Raw genomic sequence first — 19,317 nt, forward strand, 5'->3', positions numbered from 1 at the left:
CTTTGGCGTTTGTGAACGGAATTGGCTGAAATTTTCAGGAAAATGGCACATTTTGTTTCTGAGCAGCCCTTGAAAATTTGGGGGGGGTTCGTCCAGTGGGGGCCGAGAAAAAAGGGGGGTCCCAAAACGTGTTTTTAACATTGAGTTTTCCATAGGGCGGTTGGCCTCACTTTTAGCCCGAACGGCTGAATGGATTTGCACGAAACTTGGCAAAATTGTAGGGACTGGTAGCCCGATGTGCCTTTTGTAGGTCTCAATATATGTGCTCCAGTGGATTTTGAGAAATTAACGTTTAAAAAAAGATATATATCTGTAACAGCGGACCGGGCAGCGGCCCAGGACGCGTACTTTTCGCGCAACGGAGCTTTGTGAAGCGAAGCTGATTGGTTCTCTGGCGTCTGTCAACATTCCAAACAGTCCGTAGCGGCCGCCATCTTGTCTCTCGGTAGGATCGAGAGACAAGAGGAGGCCAAAGCGAAGGGGCAAATGACCATAAGGGGGAATAGTAGATCCTCGCTGACCCCCTAGGTTTGATGTGGAGGTTTTAAAAGGGCCCCGCGGGGCAAAAAAAAAAAATAATAATAATAATCGAACGGCTGAATGGATTTGCACGAAACTTGGCAAAATTGTAGGGACTGGTAGCCCGATGTGCCTTTGCTAGGTCTCAATATATGTGCTCCAGTGGATTTTGAGAAATTAACGTTCAAAAAAAGATATATATCTGTAACAGCGCTCCGCTTCGCGTAACGGAGGTTTGCGAAGCTGATTGGTCATTCTGTCACTGGGCTATAGTTGGGCTACATCTGGCTGATATTTGGGCTACATTTGTTTTTTTGTGTGTCTGGCGGCCATCTTTGGGCTACATTGGGCTACATTGGGCTTCATTGGGCTACATTCGGCTAATTAGCAAATAGCTCATCGCAAACTAGGAATGGTAAAGAATCGCTATTTATTCCTTAAAGTTCGCTATTTAGGAAATGCAAAAAACTTTGATGATATATATGGCGGTTCATCTCTAACAAGATAAGAAGCATAGGGATACATTTATGATGACTGGCGCATCACCAGGGATGTGTTAGTCATTCTGTGCCGCTGTTCCGTCACCTATGGTGTGCTGCATTTACAATGCGGCGCATCATGGGGCAAAAACAGCACAGATGCGTGATGTATCTGTGCCGTAAAGGTGGCGCATTGCTGGAGTTGTATCGCAAGTGTGATGAAGCTCCAGCAAGGGTCGGGGGTGCCCCTGTCGCAGGGTTTCTGTTCTCACACAGAACTGTGGACAGAGGATTGGAACCTCGGCGAATGCATTGCTGGAGTTGTATCGCAAGTGTGATGAAGCTCCAGCAAGGGTCGGGGGTGCCCCTGTCGCAGGGTTTCTGTTCTCACACAGAACTGTGGACAGAGGATTGGAACCTCGGCGAATTAGGGTGTCCCAAAACTCACGTTAGTAATCAAAAACTCCTTAGCAAGCTAGGTACAGTGTCACATTGGATATAACAAACTCTCAATGTTTAGACAATCCAGAATATGAACTTATAGTACCTCAGGATACGTGGAACTCATGAACAGTCGGTCGTTATAGATTTCTTAGAAACCAGAAAATGGAGTTAAGAAGAACAGATGTGTATTTGAAATGTTTATTTACTAATGCCGTCTTGTCAGGCGTAGTACCTTAGATAATAAAAGTACACATATTATCAGTAGCAAAATTACCAGCATAGTTACTAGTACATAAAAAGTGAATGGTGATAGTATGTTAACATGCTGTAAATGAATAAGAGTTAGCAACACTTATAAGCAGCCGCGGGCCGTGGAGGGAGTTACGGTGAGGCAGGGAGGCGGGGAGGGGGAGAAGCAGGGTGGAGAATACAAGTACACATATTATCAGTAGCAAAATTACCAGCATAGTTACTAGTACATAAAAAGCGAATGGTGACAGTATGTTAACATGCTGTAAATGAATAAGAGTTAGCAACACTTATAAGCAGCCGCGGGCCGTGGAGGGAGTTACGGTGGGGCAGGGAGGCGGGGAGGGGGAGGGGCAAGGTAGAGAGGGCTCCACCCTGCTTCTCCCCCTCCCCGCCTCCCTGCCTCACCGTAACTCCCTCCACGGCCCGCGGCTGCTTATATCTCACCCTCCCTAATACACATATTATATTATTTGCTAAGAAGGTCTCTTTGTGTTGGTTTAGGGCGTGCCCATACTTTAGTGTCTTAGATTTGAAGGAATCACATCAGCATACACCAGCTCTCTCTTCATGTGAACCGCATCAACTGTTGTGTATGTGTGTTCGGCAAAGCAATATAAAACCCGCCTCATGCCCAGAATTGGCAGAAGTTGCACTTATGTTATGAGTATGAAGTCGTGGAGATAAGACCTCATAACAATTCTGTATCGTGTTGTTCTTGAAACTTTAGCACTCGCTGTACAGATATAGTTTAACAAGTAAAGCAGATAGTAGACCAATAACATATTATTCTCATGTAAACCACGATGAACTACTAGGTGGAAAGCTAAAGCAACAACTAAGTGTCGTGTGCAGAAGTTGCAAAAAAGGAAAAATGGCGTTTAAACCGGTAATGAGCCCATGCTAACTTAACACGGTGTAAAGATATCCAGGACCTAGATGACACCTCCTCATGATCCGGAAACGAACTGAATAAGATAATAGAAGTGCCATCTCATGAGAGCAGATTGCAAGTTTATATGTGGACGGTCCGCAAGGTAAAGCATTAAAAACTAGGAAAATTTAATGCTAAAGAAAAATAAAACAGCCAAGTACTTTATCGAGTCTTAAGCCAATAGGCAAGGTAAATAATAAAAACTTGACAAATAAGTTAATGAATTGTCAATGAAATGCTAGTACTCAGCATATCAAACATGAAAAAGGTCTATGACATAACTGTGTATGCAAAATAAGCTGCAACAGCCTCCAATAGGAAGTCACCGTCTTCATCCGAAAACAGTTCAGCCATCCAATTTAAAAGCGGAAAAGAACATACGTGCTCTCCCAGCACCGGATCCTCTATCACCATCAGAGGACAGCTCGGTGGGTTTTCAAGAAAGCTCTGTTCCAAGAAAGACTGTGCTGCCGCCAGTAAATTCCAGGGACCAAGTAGTCCATGCATCAATGCCACAGCCATAATCCTTTCGCCAGGACAAACCAACTCGTGAGTAATGATAGGAGTCATCAGCTGATTAAAGTCGACGTCAGGAGAAACCGGTCCGCAGAGACACAAATCAATGGCCCAATCAAAATCACAGGTCAGGCAGTGAAATACAGGCTGGATACAGGTGAAGTAGGAGAACCGAAAAGATAATCCATATGCCGTGCTTAATATCGCCAACGGCATTGTGCCATAATATTCTAGCATGCGATTGCGGAACAGTGTCAGCAGCTGCAGGGTCGGAGGTTGCATAGGAGGGACATCCATATTTAAAAATGTAAAAAAGCACAAGAGCGTCCGCTGGTAATGCAAGTAAAAATGCCAATCCACGAACCAGAGTGCAGAAAATACAATGAAAGGAAGCAGGGATGACTCCAAAGATTTTCTCAAATGAAGTCACGAGGCCACTGGTAACAACTTTAAAAAAGTGTGTCAGGGACTTTGTGGAGGATGCGTTAAAGATAGTCGGAAACATGTTGCTGAAATTGAAAGGCAAATCTTAATTGAAAAGGGTGTGCACCTCTGTACGGGTGTTCGCTATGTGAAGTACGAAAGTTTCACGGGCCGAACTCAAGGCCACCTCTCTCTGAGACAAAAGAGCTCTTATTCTTGCCATGCCGTTGAAACGTGTCCCAAGGTTGGTATTTGTGGCCAGATTGAAAACTCCCTATGTTCATGTGTGGGAGGAAATAGAACATTTCTGCAGCAAATAACCCGTTCACTTACTGTTACGATAAAAGGAATACTTTTAATTAACTCAGAACAATCTTCATTATTGAGCATCAAATAACTACCATTTTCCAACAACTTGAACGTGGGGATGATAGCAGGAACTGGCGTGCCTTGCAACACGCAAGCCATATTTGGTCGGTGTTTGTTGCATGAACCGTGTAACTGTATGTGCCTACACATTAGTGAATGATCTGGCGTCTCAGTGCATTCCTCTCCATTCAGATAAACTTCTTGATCATCTTTGAAACATCTGTATGTGTATGGAAGCGACCAGACCTCATGAAGAAAAGCACTACCTAAAGGTTCATAACGACCTATTGGTATATATTTCATACAATTTGAAAACTTATATAAAGCAAAAGGCAGCGTTATTAAACCGTGGATAAGGCATGTTGTCAAAAAACCCGCAATCCTCTGCTGATGATGTCACTGAGCATGTCATGAATGATGTAATATGTGACATCATCAGCAGTGGATTACGGGTAATAGTATCTCTAGTTTACTCCCCTATAGCTGTCTTTATTTTAACATAAGTGTGTGTTTCCCTCCCTTATACTTACTGTTTTTGGTTCGCTTCCAGTTCGCGTACCGGCGAGCGAACTAGGAAGCGAACTAAGAGAAATAGAGGTTGGCACAGTTCCAAATATTGTACCAATTTTTTAATAACGGGGAGGTAGTTCTGAAAAGAACTTTTTTTTTTATTTTTCTGAACATTTTTTTACTGTTTTTGAATTTTTCGGAACAGTTTTATATTTTTTTGGGTTTTTCTTGGAGGGGGCAATGAAAACGATTCATTGTAAAGGGCTCAACAGGAGCAACAAAACAAAAAAAAGAAGTATTTATTATTTTGGGCGTTTCGGACAAACTTGCATATGATAGTCAATAGCTCTGTTGATCAGAGTGATGCTTCTTTCTCCGTAGGAAATGAATCCATCGCAAAATACGCAGGTGTGTTTTACTTCACCAAATCTCATTTGTATATTTGGCACCATCTCCCTGCCCTCTGGTCCCGTTACTTCCGGTACAACAGATCTTCTGGCCATAATAGGGAGATTATCTAGGTCGTTCCGAAACTGTGCAGCACTGTAGTTGTTAGGATGCCACCTAGTCATATGGCGATGCATTGTGTAGTTTCCGAAACTGTATTTTTTGTCGGTCCCTCTGGACAGTCTATCTTGACATATAAGGCAAGTTACGTATCTTGCATTTACTTTTTTCTGACCTTTGGGAATTTTAAAAAATTGCCAAATGAAGTTTTCTTTCCGGTGAGACGTCCTGGGCTGCTCAGGCAAAAACTGCCTCTCTTCGTGCTCGTCCTCCTGTTCCTCTTCTTCTTCTTCTTGTTGAATTATAACTTGAGCAGGTGGTCCACTCTTCCTTGGATGTGGTGGAGGTGGTGGGGAAGCACCAGCTGAAGCTACTAAAGAAGCCATTGCTCAGTGATCACAAAGGGTCTTTCTCTCACAATGATGAAAGTCAGAGTGAGGAAAGAAGGAGGGATTTTCATCATTTGGGAAAAACAAGAGTTCTCAACCAATCAAAAGTGTTCATTTTAGATTATATGACCTAGTCTTACATCATTAGGAAACCAAAAGTGAAATGAACCAATGAAAAGTGTTATTACCAAGTCACATGACTTGCTGTGTTTACGTTAAGCGCTTTGCAGGGCCTCCCGGTTTGCTTCCAGAAACCTGCGCTTTGCGACTCGCTTCGCGTACCAGTTCGCTAACGTAGTACGTCATATGACGTATCACGCGACAACGTGAAACGTCATGCGGACGGGAGGCGTCACGATGTTGTTTTGTAACGCGGCACTTGCGGTAAAGAAACGTTTACCGGCTCGCGGTCTATTTCGCGGCATCAAGGTCAGCTAACGGGAAGCTTCCCGATTTGCGAAGCGGGAACGAAGAAAAAAAAATATTTAAAAAAAAAATTATTCATAAACATATAAAATATATTTTTGGATTTAAAGAAGAATACATTTTACAGCTACAGATATTAGCTGTTAAAAAACCAATGAAATTCACAGAAAAAACCATAGGTTATGGACCATATATAGTTAGGAATTAGCATTTACAAAACCTTGAAAATTCACTGAAAAAACCATAGGTTATAGACCATATATAGTTAGGAATTAGCATTTACAAAACCTTGAAAATTCACTGAAAAAACCATAGGTTATAGACCATATATAGTTAGGAATTAGCATTTAAAAAACCTTATTTTACTCACACAAAACCATTGAAATTCCATATATAGTTAGTTGCACTAACTATATATCGTGCACCCGCAATCCACTGCTGATCATGTCACATATTACATCATTCATGACATGGTCAGTGACATCACTGATGACATCACTGATGACATCTCAAATGACATCACTGATGACATCTCATTTGACATCATTCTTGTGCTAATACGATAAACCTCTTCAGACTCTAATATAACCTTAGATACACTCAGTGTATACAGACACTCACACACTGCCACTCATCCATGGAGTTACTCACACACCCAGTCAGTCATGCAAAGAAACAATCTCACCTCCATTTCTTCAACTATACAGTTAAACACACCTTACTTATTGAAACATATACTAACACATATTTACTCTCTTATACAATCCCTGATACAAGTTCACAATGATCGATACAACCACTCACTCATTCAGTGGCTCTCATGCACAGTTATTTATATATGCCAACTCTCACATGTACTGTGTTTTACATATGTACTTACTATGACATGTAGCATTGAGATATCCATTCACTCATCAATACACTCATGCACACAGTCAACTGCCCATGTAGCTGTTTCCACATGCACTCTTGAACTCATACACCTAGTGAATAAACTGCTCACACATCTATGCATAGAGTCTCACACCTTCCAGCCACCCCCACACAAACTCAATCTCCCATAGAAATACTTGGGCAACCAATTAATAACACATATAGCCTCTCGTATAGCTAATGATCAACACATGCAGCAGTTTACAGAACAACAGACATAATGATGCACAAATTAAGACAGTTTAGTCACTAACCCATGCATTCAGTGAGACACATTTAATCACTCACTCATACAGTCAGTCATGCACCTACTAAATCCTTCATCCAGACACTTATACATCCACTCAAGACATATTTTAACTTTACAGAAAAATACAGTCACTGGATGTTGTCATCAGTGATGTCATTTGAGATGTCATCAGTGATGTCACTGACCATGTCATGAATGATGTAATATGTGACATGATCAGCAGTGGATTGCGGGTGCGCGATATATAGTTAGTGCAACTAACTATATATGGAATTTCAATGGTTTTGTGTGAGTAAAATAAGGTTTTTTAAATGCTAATTCCTAACTATATATATATATTCACTGAAAAAACCATAGGTTATAGACCATATATAGTTAGGAATTAGCATTTAAAAAACCTTATTTTACTCACACAAAACCATTGAAATTCCATATATAGTTAGTTGCACTAACTATATATCGCGCACCCGCAATCCACTGCTGATCATGTCACATATTACATCATTCATGACATGGTCAGTGACATCACTGATGACATCACTGATGACATCTCAAATGACATCACTGATGACATCACTGATGACAACATCCAGTGACTGTATTTTTCTGTAAAGTTAAAATATGTCTTGAGTGGATGTATAAGTGTCTGGATGAAGGATTTAGTAGGTGCATGACTGACTGTATGAGTGAGTGATTAAATGTGTCTCACTGAATGCATGGGTTAGTGACTAAACTGTCTTAATTTGTGCATCATTATGTCTGTTGTTCTGTAAACTGCTGCATGTGTTGATCATTAGCTATACGAGAGGCTATATGTGTTATTAATTGGTTGCCCAAGTATTTCTATGGGAGATTGAGTTTGTGTGGGGGTGGCTGGAAGGTGTGAGACTCTATGCATAGATGTGTGAGCAGTTTATTCACTAGGTGTATGAGTTCAAGAGTGCATGTGGAAACAGCTACATGGGCAGTTGACTGTGTGCATGAGTGTATTGATGAGTGAATGGATATCTCAATGCTACATGTCATAGTAAGTACATATGTAAAACACAGTACATGTGAGAGTTGGCATATATAAATAACTGTGCATGAGAGCCACTGAATGAGTGAGTGGTTGTATCGATCATTGTGAACTTGTATCAGGGATTGTATAAGAGAGTAAATATGTGTTAGTATATGTTTCAATAAGTAAGGTGTGTTTAACTATATAGTTGAAGAAATGGAGGTGAGATTGTTTCTTTGCATGACTGACTGGGTGTGTGAGTAACTCCATGGATGAGTGGCAGTGTGTGAGTGTCTGTATACACTGAGTGTATCTAAGGTTATATTAGAGTCTGAAGAGGTTTATCGTATTAGCACAAGAATGATGTCAAATGAGATGTCATCAGTGATGTCATCAGTGATGTCATTTGAGATGTCATCAGTGATGTCATCAGTGATGTCACTGACCATGTCATGAATGATGTAATATGTGACATGATCAGCAGTGGATTGCGGGTGCGCGATATATAGTTAGTGCAACTAACTATATATGGAATTTCAATGGTTTTGTGTGAGTAAAATAAGGTTTTTTAAATGCTAATTCCTAACTATATATGGTCTATAACCTATGGTCTTTTCAGTGAATTTTCAAGGTTTTGTAAATGCTAATTCCTAACTATATATGGTCTATAACCTATGGTTTTTTCAGTGAATTTCAATGGTTTTTTAATAGCAAATATCATAAGCTGTCGAATGTCAAGTACGTGGTAAGTAAAAACATTTTCGTGTTTATGCACACTGATCTGCTTTGAATGCTGCCCCCCACCCCTCATTTCTATTAGGAGTACTCTCTCTTTGCAGATAGTGAAGGGTAGTTAACGCAGCCCTTTGCCCCCTTTGTAATCCGTCGTGCCTGCTTCTCTCTCCATTTGATTGATTGTTCTCTTTGGTTCATTCTCTATTTACAAACAAGCACAGAGTCGCAATACTCTGTTTAGTCTTTGCAGATAGCGAAAAATCGTGTAAAAAAACAAAAGGAATCGAGCAAAATCAGTAGGCCACTAATGGGATCTCTTTTTGACCTCGCTAAAATAGAAACATTAGGAACAACCTGTTGAAAATAGCAATGCGTATGTACATAAGCGGCGTTCATTTGTGTTCACAGTACCCCTTGTTGATTGTTTCAATCGAGCATTGAATTGTTCGAAGTTAATTCTCTTAAGGATCTTCTCTACCTGCAAACGAGGAAGAATAGGAATATTCTCTCTCCCTTTGCAGATAGTGAAGGGTAGGTAACGCAAGCCTTTAACACGTCGTACCTATTTCATTCCTGATTGATTGATTGATTGTCCGAACATTGACTGTTTGGGAATTAGTTCTTTTTGGAGGTATTCCCTGTTTGCAAATAAACGTAGGAAAATCTTTGCAAGTAGTGAAAGGGTACGTAATGCGGACCTTTCTCCCCCGTTGTAATCTGTCATGCCTATCTACTCCCCACTGATTGATGCACCTTTTTCACCCGGACCATTTACTAGAGATACGTCATCTGGCCCGACCAGAGAGCACCCCTAGTGAAAAGGACATATGCAATAATAACGAAGTGATCACTGTATCCTGTTAACAGAAACTTTACCATGAAACAACCTGGAAAGAAAAAAATAGGAAAACGAAAATCAGTAGGCCACTGATGAACATGAACTTTTATTAAACAACGAACAAAGAAACGATAACATAACGTAAAGATAAAACCTATTAATGTCCTAGAAACAAGAAAACGTTAAAATATGCCAGTGGTGAGAGACCAGAAAAACAGTAAGAGAAACCAAATCACCCCTCGCTGTCCCACCGCCTGCCACGCCAAAAAAATCGATAGACTAGGGAAAATGCAAGTCAGTAGAACATCCGCCCCCACTCTGGAAACTTCCAAGGTGGGGCAGGGTTCCGGCTACGCCCAGCCGGGAGCAGCCCATATAAGGCAGGTCCTGCTGCCACGCCTCGGCCAGGAGATCCTAACGTAGGGTGTAGCCGGAGGAGAGGCCGAGGCCAGCGGGACCCGGCCAGGGGATTGCCTTTACAACGCTGAACAGTTGCAGGGGGGGGGAATGTCTCCTCGACCCTCCCCTCTCTCTCCCAGTCCGGCCGCGGTGGCCCTTGAGAGTTGCAGGTAGTCCCGCCACATGCTCTTCCGGTCCGGCCACCAACGGTCGGGGGGCCGAGGCCGACGGGATCCGGCTGCAGCCGATAAACCAAGAAACCCGTTCATGGGGCCAGAGCCAGGGGCGTCCGGCCGACATCCACCGGAAGCCCGGCCCGAAGACGGACGGGACACTTCTTTCTTTTATAATGGCTGCGACAACACTGGGGGGGGATGTCTTGCACATGCCTCCGACCCCCCCCCCCCTCGTCCTCATCGCCTGGTCCGGCCATAACAAATCTCAAGCGAGACGCCGTGGGGTGCACTGGGAGGGAGAGACGGTGCGAACAGGCCTCTCCTGCCTCCCCAGGTGGAGGCTTCCCAGCTGCACCCTCAGCGCTCCAGGCGCCCGGAAAAGGGTTCTTCCACTGTGGCCATGCTGCAACGTCTCGCCCGGCAGGGTGGAGCCCGTCCGCTCATGTGACCCCGCGATCGCCGGTAGCTGCCGAACTCTCAAAATGGCGGTCGACCTGGCAAGAGCGGGCCCAGCATAAAGAAATGGCCCGGTCACTGGTTGACTCCACCACCGTAGTCCTCCACGACCTTGAAAATTCTAGAGGAGCCGCGGGAGTCTCCGACCCCCGATGGGGAATGACTGCCATGATCGCCCGTGGAGTGACGAAACTGTATCCGCGGGACGTCGGCGCTCCCATGCTGGCGCCAGCCTCACTTTGAATTACTAGAATCCTGCAGACCTCACTTCCGGTGAAAGCACAGTGTGACCCGGTAGGAAAAATTATTGCACCCCCTCCCCTTTTTGACTGATAGTTCAAACCACCGATCCTTTCCTTTGCCCTTTTAACGGAACTTTGGACTGCCTCCCCCTCTTTTACATTTTCTAGAGAAAACAAAACATTAACCACTACATTAGCATAGCAGTTGACACCAGAACTGTTTTCAAATTGAAAACCAACAACATCTTCAACAGAATCCTTTTTGTTTCTGCTGTGACCCTGCTACAGCACAGGCATTGTCCCCAGCAGTAATTCTGCAATGCCGGTAAGAATAGCTGTGGTGCCTACTGGACTCACTCACCCCCGCGGCGCCCCACGCCATTTTTTGCTGGGCGGCAACTTACTAGACATCACTTTCGTGCCATCTAGATTTCAGCGCGTTCTGCTGCCTTGGAACTATTCGCACAACAGGCCGCTACTGACAAGAATATTTCATTATTGGTGCTGTCAATTTCAATAAATCTATTGGATAATTCAAAAGAAATTGCCACGGTCTCTTCGTTGTTTAAATGTTTTTACTGTTTTTGTTTTCTTGTATATATTTATATGTTATTAAAGTTTTATATTCCTACTACTTTGTTGGAGTGCTATATATTTTTAATGTGACACATAATTGTAAAAACTTTGATGTACAAAGAGTCATTCCTGGAATCTTCCGCTTCAGGCTCGGTCCCCTCCCCAATCACAATACAGGATGGTTTTCAGATAGTAGGAACACGTGTGGTGTGACGGATCTCATCGGGTGTGGGCCTTGATCTACTATAACTCCTTTGAAGAGGGGTGATTCTTTACAGCTGGGGCCATAAACTACATCTGCAGGGCTAGCTGATAGCCTGGACAATCGGACACAGAGAAAGAGGAGTGTCAGAGGGTGCGGTAGTGAATAGGGCGAAAGGGAGGTGTCGGGCGGGCACAGAGTGTGATTCTCAGGGAAGAGCAGCGCAGATGGGGGGAGGTTTATTGCCCATGCATAAGACAGAGAGCGGTGGTGACCAGTGCCTAGGGAAGATGCTTGCGTGGGTGAGGAGCCATGCTACGAATCGACAGCGTGCAGAGAGTGGGTCTGGTCAAGACATCTAAAATGGCTGCCGTGCACGACAAACGTGTGGCATTTCAAAAAAGGCAAGATGGCGCAGACAATGTTTTTCAACATTTCCTCATTTCCTTCGAATCGAACGTTAACAGACGTTGGGGCATATTACCAAAGTTAAGCGATATTTATCGCTAACGATGCTTACCAACCAATTTTTTACCACTAAGCATCGTCAGAAATTATCGAAGATAAACCTTGCTATTATCAAGGTTTATCGCAAATGCGATAATAAACGGCCGCAATGCATGACTATCGCTAAAAACTCAGCGATATTCATGCATTACCGAGCTAATGCTCTTAGCCATGTTATCCACCTCCCATTGGATAACATGGCTAAGAACTGCTCAGGGCAGCTGTTACTTTTTGGAGATATTCGCGCTTAGCGCGAATATCTCCAAAAGTTGGTAATAGGAGATAGATATCTTGCATGTTGTAATGCAAGTTATTGTGGTATATGGAACTCATACCATAATCTCTCAGGAAAGCAGAAACTGATCCTTTTGGGACCGCCTAAAAAGGCCTAGGGGGTGAGGAGTACTCTACTTTGCCCCCTTTTCACGTTCCGAACTATTTTATTTTACTCTCTTCTGTAATTACACAAAATAACAGCGATAAGATGCATCGGAGACACACAGTGAGAGAAAGGAGGCCGGAGATGAAGAAGAGATGTCAAATACACATTGGAGATAATATAGTGGCAGAAGGCAAGTAAATATGAGTAAACTTACCATGTAACATAAAAATGTTGCACTCTATACTATAAGTCTCATTTTATACTACAATCACTTCGCTACAACCTCATAAATTAAAAATAAAAATGAATAATGTCTCAAACAATTTTTGATTTCTAAATATAAATTTATTCTTCAGAATTTTCTAAATTTGAAAGAACTAGTAACATGTCCTCATCAGCAATGTCCTCATTAAAAGTCTCCAATGATGATTCTTGTAACTCTATGGTCTCCAAACACTCGATAAATTCGCCATCAAGAGATTGATCAAAAAAATCATTCAAGTCATCTCCTCCTTGTGACAATATTTCATTATTGGTGCTGTCAATTTCAATCAATGTAGTGGAATCATTCAAGTCATCTTCTCGTGACAATATTTCATTATTGGTGCTCTCAATTTCAATCAATGTAGTGGAATCATTCAAGTCATCTCCTCCTTGTGACAATATTTCATTATTGGTGCTGTCCATTTCAATCAATCTAATGGAATCATACAAGTCATCTCCTCCTTGTGACAATATTTCATTATTGGTGCTCTCAATTTCAATCAATGTAGTGGAATCATTCAAGTCATCTCCTTGTGACAATATTTCATTCTTGGTGCTGTCCATTTCAATCAATCTAATGGAATCATACAAGTCATGTCCTCCTTGTGACAATATTTCATTATTGGTGCTCTCAATTTCAATCAATGTAGTGGACAATTCAAAAGAAATTGCCACGGTCTCTTCATTGTGAGCCATTTTATTTTGAAATTGCTTGCTGTAAATTGCAGAAAAAAATAATCACTTTCATTTATCGTTTTTAGTAATACATAATATAAAACTAACTTCATCAAGTATTTAGTATAACAGAAGGACTGCAAATAAATAACAGAAAACATTTTTCAAATTATCTTCAAGTGTACAACATAGTTCCCCTTACAAATTAACAACTCACCTTTTTAAAAGTAGCAGAAGTGTTAGTACTGTGTAAATCAAACACCAGAAATTCACCACCAAAAATTCCTCACAAATGTACCTCAGACAGTAGTATCACAAAATGGCTGTGGTTTCCTCTAATTTGACATATATACATAACCAATTAACTTTCATCACACACAAATACAAAACCAAAGTAACATTTTAATTGGTTCTAAATTTCAACACTTTCAAATGTGTTTTCCCCATGCAATTTTCCATAGGACATTTACATACGTCTACAGCCTGAATGGCTGAACGGAATTACACCAAACTTGACAAAATGGTACATCAAACCTAAGAGGTCAGGAAGGATCTACTATGCCCCCTTATGGTCATTTCCCCCTTCGCTTTGGCCTCCTCTTGTCTCTCAATCCTACCGAGAGACAAGATGGCGGCCGCTACGGACTGTTTGGAATGTTGACACACGCCGGAGAACCAATCAGCTTCGCAAAGCTCCGTAACGCGAAAAGTACGCGAAGCGGAGCGCTGTTACAGATATATATCTTTTTTTGAACGTTAATTTCTCAAAATCCACTGGAGCACATATATTGAGACCTAGCAAAGGCACATCGGGCTACCAGTCCCTAATATTTTGCCAAGTTTCGTGCAAATCCATTCAGCCGTTCGATTATTAATATTTTTTTTTTTTTTGCCCCGCGGAGCCCTTTTAAAACCTCCACATCAAACGTAGGGGGTCAGCGAGGATCTACTATTCCCCCTTATGGTCATTTGCCCCTTCGCTTTGGCCTCCTCTTGTCTCTCGATCCTACCGAGAGACAAGATGGCGGCCGCTACGGACTGTTTGGAATGTTGACAGACGCCGGAGAACCAATCAGCTTCGCTTCACAAAGCTCCGTTGCGCGAAAAGTCCGCGAACCAGAGCGCTGCCCGGTCCGCTGTTACAGATATATATATTTTTTTAAACGTTAATTTCTCAAAATCCACTGGAGCACATATATTGAGACCTACAACAGGCACATCGGGCTACCAGTCCCTACAATTTTGCCAAGTTTCGTGCAAATCCATTCAGCCGTTCGGGCTAAAAGTGAGGCCAACCGCCCTATGGAAAACTCAATGTTAAAAACACGTTTTGGGACCCCCCTTTTTTCTCGGCCCCCCCTTGACGAACCCCCCCAAAATTTTCAGGGGCTGCTCAGAAACAAAATGTGCCATTTTCCTGAAAATTTCAGCCAATTCCGTCCACAAACGCCAAAGTTATTAGACATAGAATTTTCAAAAAACCCATAGAGAAAAAATCCTAACTATATATACCTACTGGCGACCGCCAGTAGGTAATATATATATATATATATATATATATATATATATATATATATATATATATATATATATATATATATATATATATATATATTTAGTTCTTAAATGCTACAAAAAGCAGACGGTAATGCTGTCTGGTGGCCATCTTGTAGGAGGCTTTCCGATTAACGGACCAAAGTACGCCATTTACAACAATGTTCTCAGCCAAACACCTGCGTTTGTGAAAGATGATAAAACAAGAATGCTCAACGGTAATACAACAAAAACATAAGCTAAATCATAGCACTAACTTCAGTATATTGTACAATATGATTTCTGAATGAAGGAATCCTCCAAACGAATACTTCTCTTGCTTTTATCTTCACTGTTATACTGCCTCGGGTGGTTAGCAAAAACGTCTATTATGGCGGCCGACACACTCTCGAAATGAGAAAATTATCAGTCTCACCAAAGCTGTTAGATGTACATTAAACATTGGCGCACTTAAACTGTATTGTTTTGTTGGCGCTTAGTTTTCAATAAGCAAGTTTTGTTATTGCATGTGAAAAGTAAACCTACCAACCATTTTAGAATGGTAGGCTTCTTTACGCAAGACATCAAGCAAATTATCCTCTATGCTTTGCATAGGTCTACAATCGACAGTCCGTTTTCTGTGTTTACAGAGAAGGTGATGAAATCCGCAGCAGCATTCCGTGGTGATTTACAGGAGACTCCTGGGACCCAGAGAGCAGAAACCGCAGGCCAAGACATGCAGCCCCAGGTCCCACACTCTTCGCCTCACTTCCCCAACTACAAATAAGCACCAAGTCAGGCACAGGGACGTATGAAGGGGTGTCCTTGTTATAATTATTGTGGACAGAAACGCCCCCTGTGCATGCATCCAGCAGCATGGGATCAGTGCTCAGCAACATTAAATACTGCTTAAAATATTCTGTGCCACCACTGGGATTTTACTGGAATTTTATCTTTTACCACTTTGAGTTTTACATTTAAAGTATGCTATTTTTTCTAACCGTGTAATAATATTACACAAGGATTGGAAAGTGTGCTAAGTCATCAGTAAGGTAATAAATGCTTTATATGCAGAAACAGATTGTTAGTGCGGTGATTTATTTAGAAATCATCCTATTTAGTGTGAAAGGTGTATGCCTTACTGTTACAATATGGCAAACTTCTTATCACTATCTAATTGGCAAGTTGTTTCTGTCTTAGGAATCATATGTACTTTTGTAAGCAACATATGCTGGTATAATTGTTTTAGCAGTTTATTTTTAAGTACCTTTAATTTTTAACCCGCTTGTAGCTAACTACATCCAGTAGAAACAGCTGTAACTAATTGGGCAGCAGTTATTTCTTCTAGGCATTCTCTCACAAATGGTGTAGTTTAATTAATTAGCCGTTTTTATTATGCCCCTGAACCGATGACTATGACACAACTTTACATTAGAACAACGTTACCATGCCAAGGATTACATCAACGCAGAGAGATGGTTTACCAACTTTGAAACATATGCTTGGCCAAAAATTATCTTTTTAATTCGGGAAATTACTTTACAGGACTTAAGTCAGGAGTTGTTCGTCAGAAAAGGTGGTCCTTGAGTGGCGAAATATGGAGAGAGTGGGGTCACTGTTCTTAAATTGGACAATAAAGAGTTCCAGTCTGCAATGGTTGACTGGGAAAAGGCGTGTTTCTTTGCTGTTAGATGTTATTTTTTAAGTTACAAGGAGATTGTGACTTCCGAGCAACCAGGCAGTGGAGGTGGTGACGTCGTTGAATGTGCCCACAAAGTATACCGGCTGCAGAGTTTAGAACAGCCCTGAGTGGTGCAGTTTATATTTCGTGGGCTCATGCTAAAACAGCATTTTTTAAGTCTAGTCATATTTTTATTGCAGTGCAAACTCAACCCAAAGGTCTTTACATCAAGTTCAAGTTTTTATTGTATTTGATTTGGTTCTCCACTGAGAACCACAAATATTAAATACACAATATTCAAATTTACACAATTTTGTTAAAAATTTCATTCTAATACAAAATTAAAAATGGTTTAAAAAATTTGTAAAAATGGTGACATACAAATTCGTTTGGCGGAGCTTTACATAAAGTAATCAATTCCTGTACTGAGTTAATTCTACATTCTGAATAAATTGGTCGTAAAAATCTTTTCCTTGCTTCTACCACTAACGCATTTGTGCAAATAGATAATAGATGTTCCAAGTCCTGCTCCTCACTATTACATAGATTACAAATAGGGTTTTCTTTTAAATGCCACCTAAATGTGATGGTTTTTACAGGAAGTATTCCGAATCGGAGTAAAACAATCGATCTCCTTACCCCGTGGTACAGGTTAAAGTTAATATATTGTTTGTGGTTTCTTATACTCTATAGTTTCAGAAATATTTTTATATAATGATAGTTTAAGACAATGTTGAGAGTCAAGGTCAAAACTTAGTCTTGTAGAAAAAGTTTCAACTGGGCAGGAGACCAAGAAAGTAACAGCTCGATGTTAACCTCTGATAGCTTAACCCCTTCGACGCTCATGACGAGCTGGGCTCGTCATGAGGTAGCCTCCCAGCACGCTCATGACGAGCCCAGCTCGTCATGAATAATGGGTTTTTTAAAATCCCAGCGCAGGAAGGGAAAATGTGCCGCGAGGATGTGGTTAAAAGCAGATAGGACATTTTTTGAGAATACATAGTTCGATGGTTCACGTTCGAATGTCTCAGTCTTTAACAGGGATCGGAGCGTTCCTTCTTCAGCATGGACGAGATTATATGCCCACCTGATGATATTGGCTATTCCTCGGGCATAGGAGCTAGTCAGTGAAAGCTCGAGGCGGAGCGCTTGCACTGGAACCGATTGAGATAACTACATAATTTTTCGCAGGATCTTCCCTTCTTTTGAGTCTAGAAAGGACCATTGACTTATTGGTATGTGCTCAAGTGCGTACGACAGTACTGGTGGGACTTTGGCACTATATACCTTAAGCATTGCAGAAAAATGTCTTTGTCCAGATGCAGTGTATAGCCGTAAAAGGGCTCCCACATGGACATCGGATTTCCGGGTTAAATTCAAAGTATGGGACTTATTTTGTAAGGACTTGGTGAATATTCTTCCTAAGTAACTGTATTCTTTTACCACTTCCACCGTTTTTCCCCCTAGTGACCAGATACATTTAGTACTCCTTTTTCTTCCAGAGAATGGTACTATTTTAGTTTTTGAGATGTTTGGTTTTAAATAATTTTCCTCTGTATAATTGTAGAGGGCCTCAAGGCTTCTTTGCAAACCAAATGGAGTTTGATCTAAGATGATGACGTCATCCGCATATAATAAAGTGTGTATTTTATGAGAATCGATTTTTGGTGGAAAATTCCATATCTGTTGAAAACGTTGAGGCAAGTCACTGAGATAAAGGGAAAACAGTCAAGGAGCGAGGAGACATCCTTGCCTAAGGCCATGTGGGGTCGGGATTGCACTAGTAAGACCTTTTTCCTTCCCCATTTGGACTTGGCACCAGGTATCTGTATGTAATACTGTTAATATATGTAGTAGATTGTCCGGGATACCCATATTACTGAGTTTTCTCCATAGTATCGCTCTGTCTACTCTATCGAATGCAGTGGAAAAGTCGATAAAAGCAGCATATATAACCAGAGATTTTATTGTAACATATTTATCTAAGATGGTTTGCAGAACAGCAATATTATCGGTGACTGAATGCTTTGGTCTAAATCCAGCCTGGTATAAAGGGATCAGTCCAGATGAAAAGGCCCAATCTTTTAGATGGTCTAATACTGTAGCTGTAAAAATCTTTCTTGTTGCGTCCAAAAGGGCTATCTGTCTATAATTACCAGGATACAACCTTGTACCCTTTTTGTGTATGGGTATTATAATGCTCCCCTTCCAAGATTTGGGAATATCTCCAGTTCTGAAAATGTAGTTGAAAAGGAGATATAGCATCTTACTACATTCTTTGGGGTTGCATTGGAGGACCTTAATCGGTATTTGGTCCGGACCTGTTGCTCCTGTTGATCTTGCCTTTCTTATATGTAGCTCAAGAGAGTGGACTAGTAACTCTACAGTCTAAAGATTTTATTTCCGAGTTCCTAACAGGATGGTAGCTCTTTTCTACAGTAGTGTTTAATTTATATAAATTGGCCAGATAAATTTCCCATTCTGATGGAGGCACCGGGATAGTTTGTAATACTTTTTTCGTGCCTCTTTCTTTAGCAATTATGTTCCAATATGCATGTTGGTTATTTTGTTTTGCTGCTATTTGCAGATCTACCCAATTTTTATCTTGGGTTATTCTCTTGTTTTTTTTCTCTTTCTCTCCTGCGTTGATTTTTCAGTTTGTTGATTTCTATCTGTCTAGCTGGTGACTTTTCTAAAAATTGT

General features: G+C 41.3%; 1 protein-coding gene across 1 annotated transcript in view; it reads right to left on the reverse strand.

Annotated features, from left to right (window-relative positions):
• The window catches only part of LOC144766733 (protein-glutamine gamma-glutamyltransferase E-like), a 238,670-nt gene extending 223,336 nt beyond the window's left edge, over positions 1 to 15,334 (reverse strand). The window contains exon 1 of the mRNA XM_078650485.1: positions 15,212 to 15,334. Coding sequence (XP_078506611.1) covers position 15,212 — 1 coding nt within the window. The 5' untranslated portion in view covers positions 15,213 to 15,334. The remainder of the gene's footprint in view (positions 1 to 15,211) is intronic.
• Between the last annotated feature and the right edge of the window lie 3,983 nt (positions 15,335 to 19,317).

This window comes from Lissotriton helveticus, chromosome 7, assembly GCF_964261635.1.
Source record: "Lissotriton helveticus chromosome 7, aLisHel1.1, whole genome shotgun sequence".
In the NCBI taxonomy this organism is placed as follows: Eukaryota; Metazoa; Chordata; class Amphibia; order Caudata; family Salamandridae; genus Lissotriton; species Lissotriton helveticus.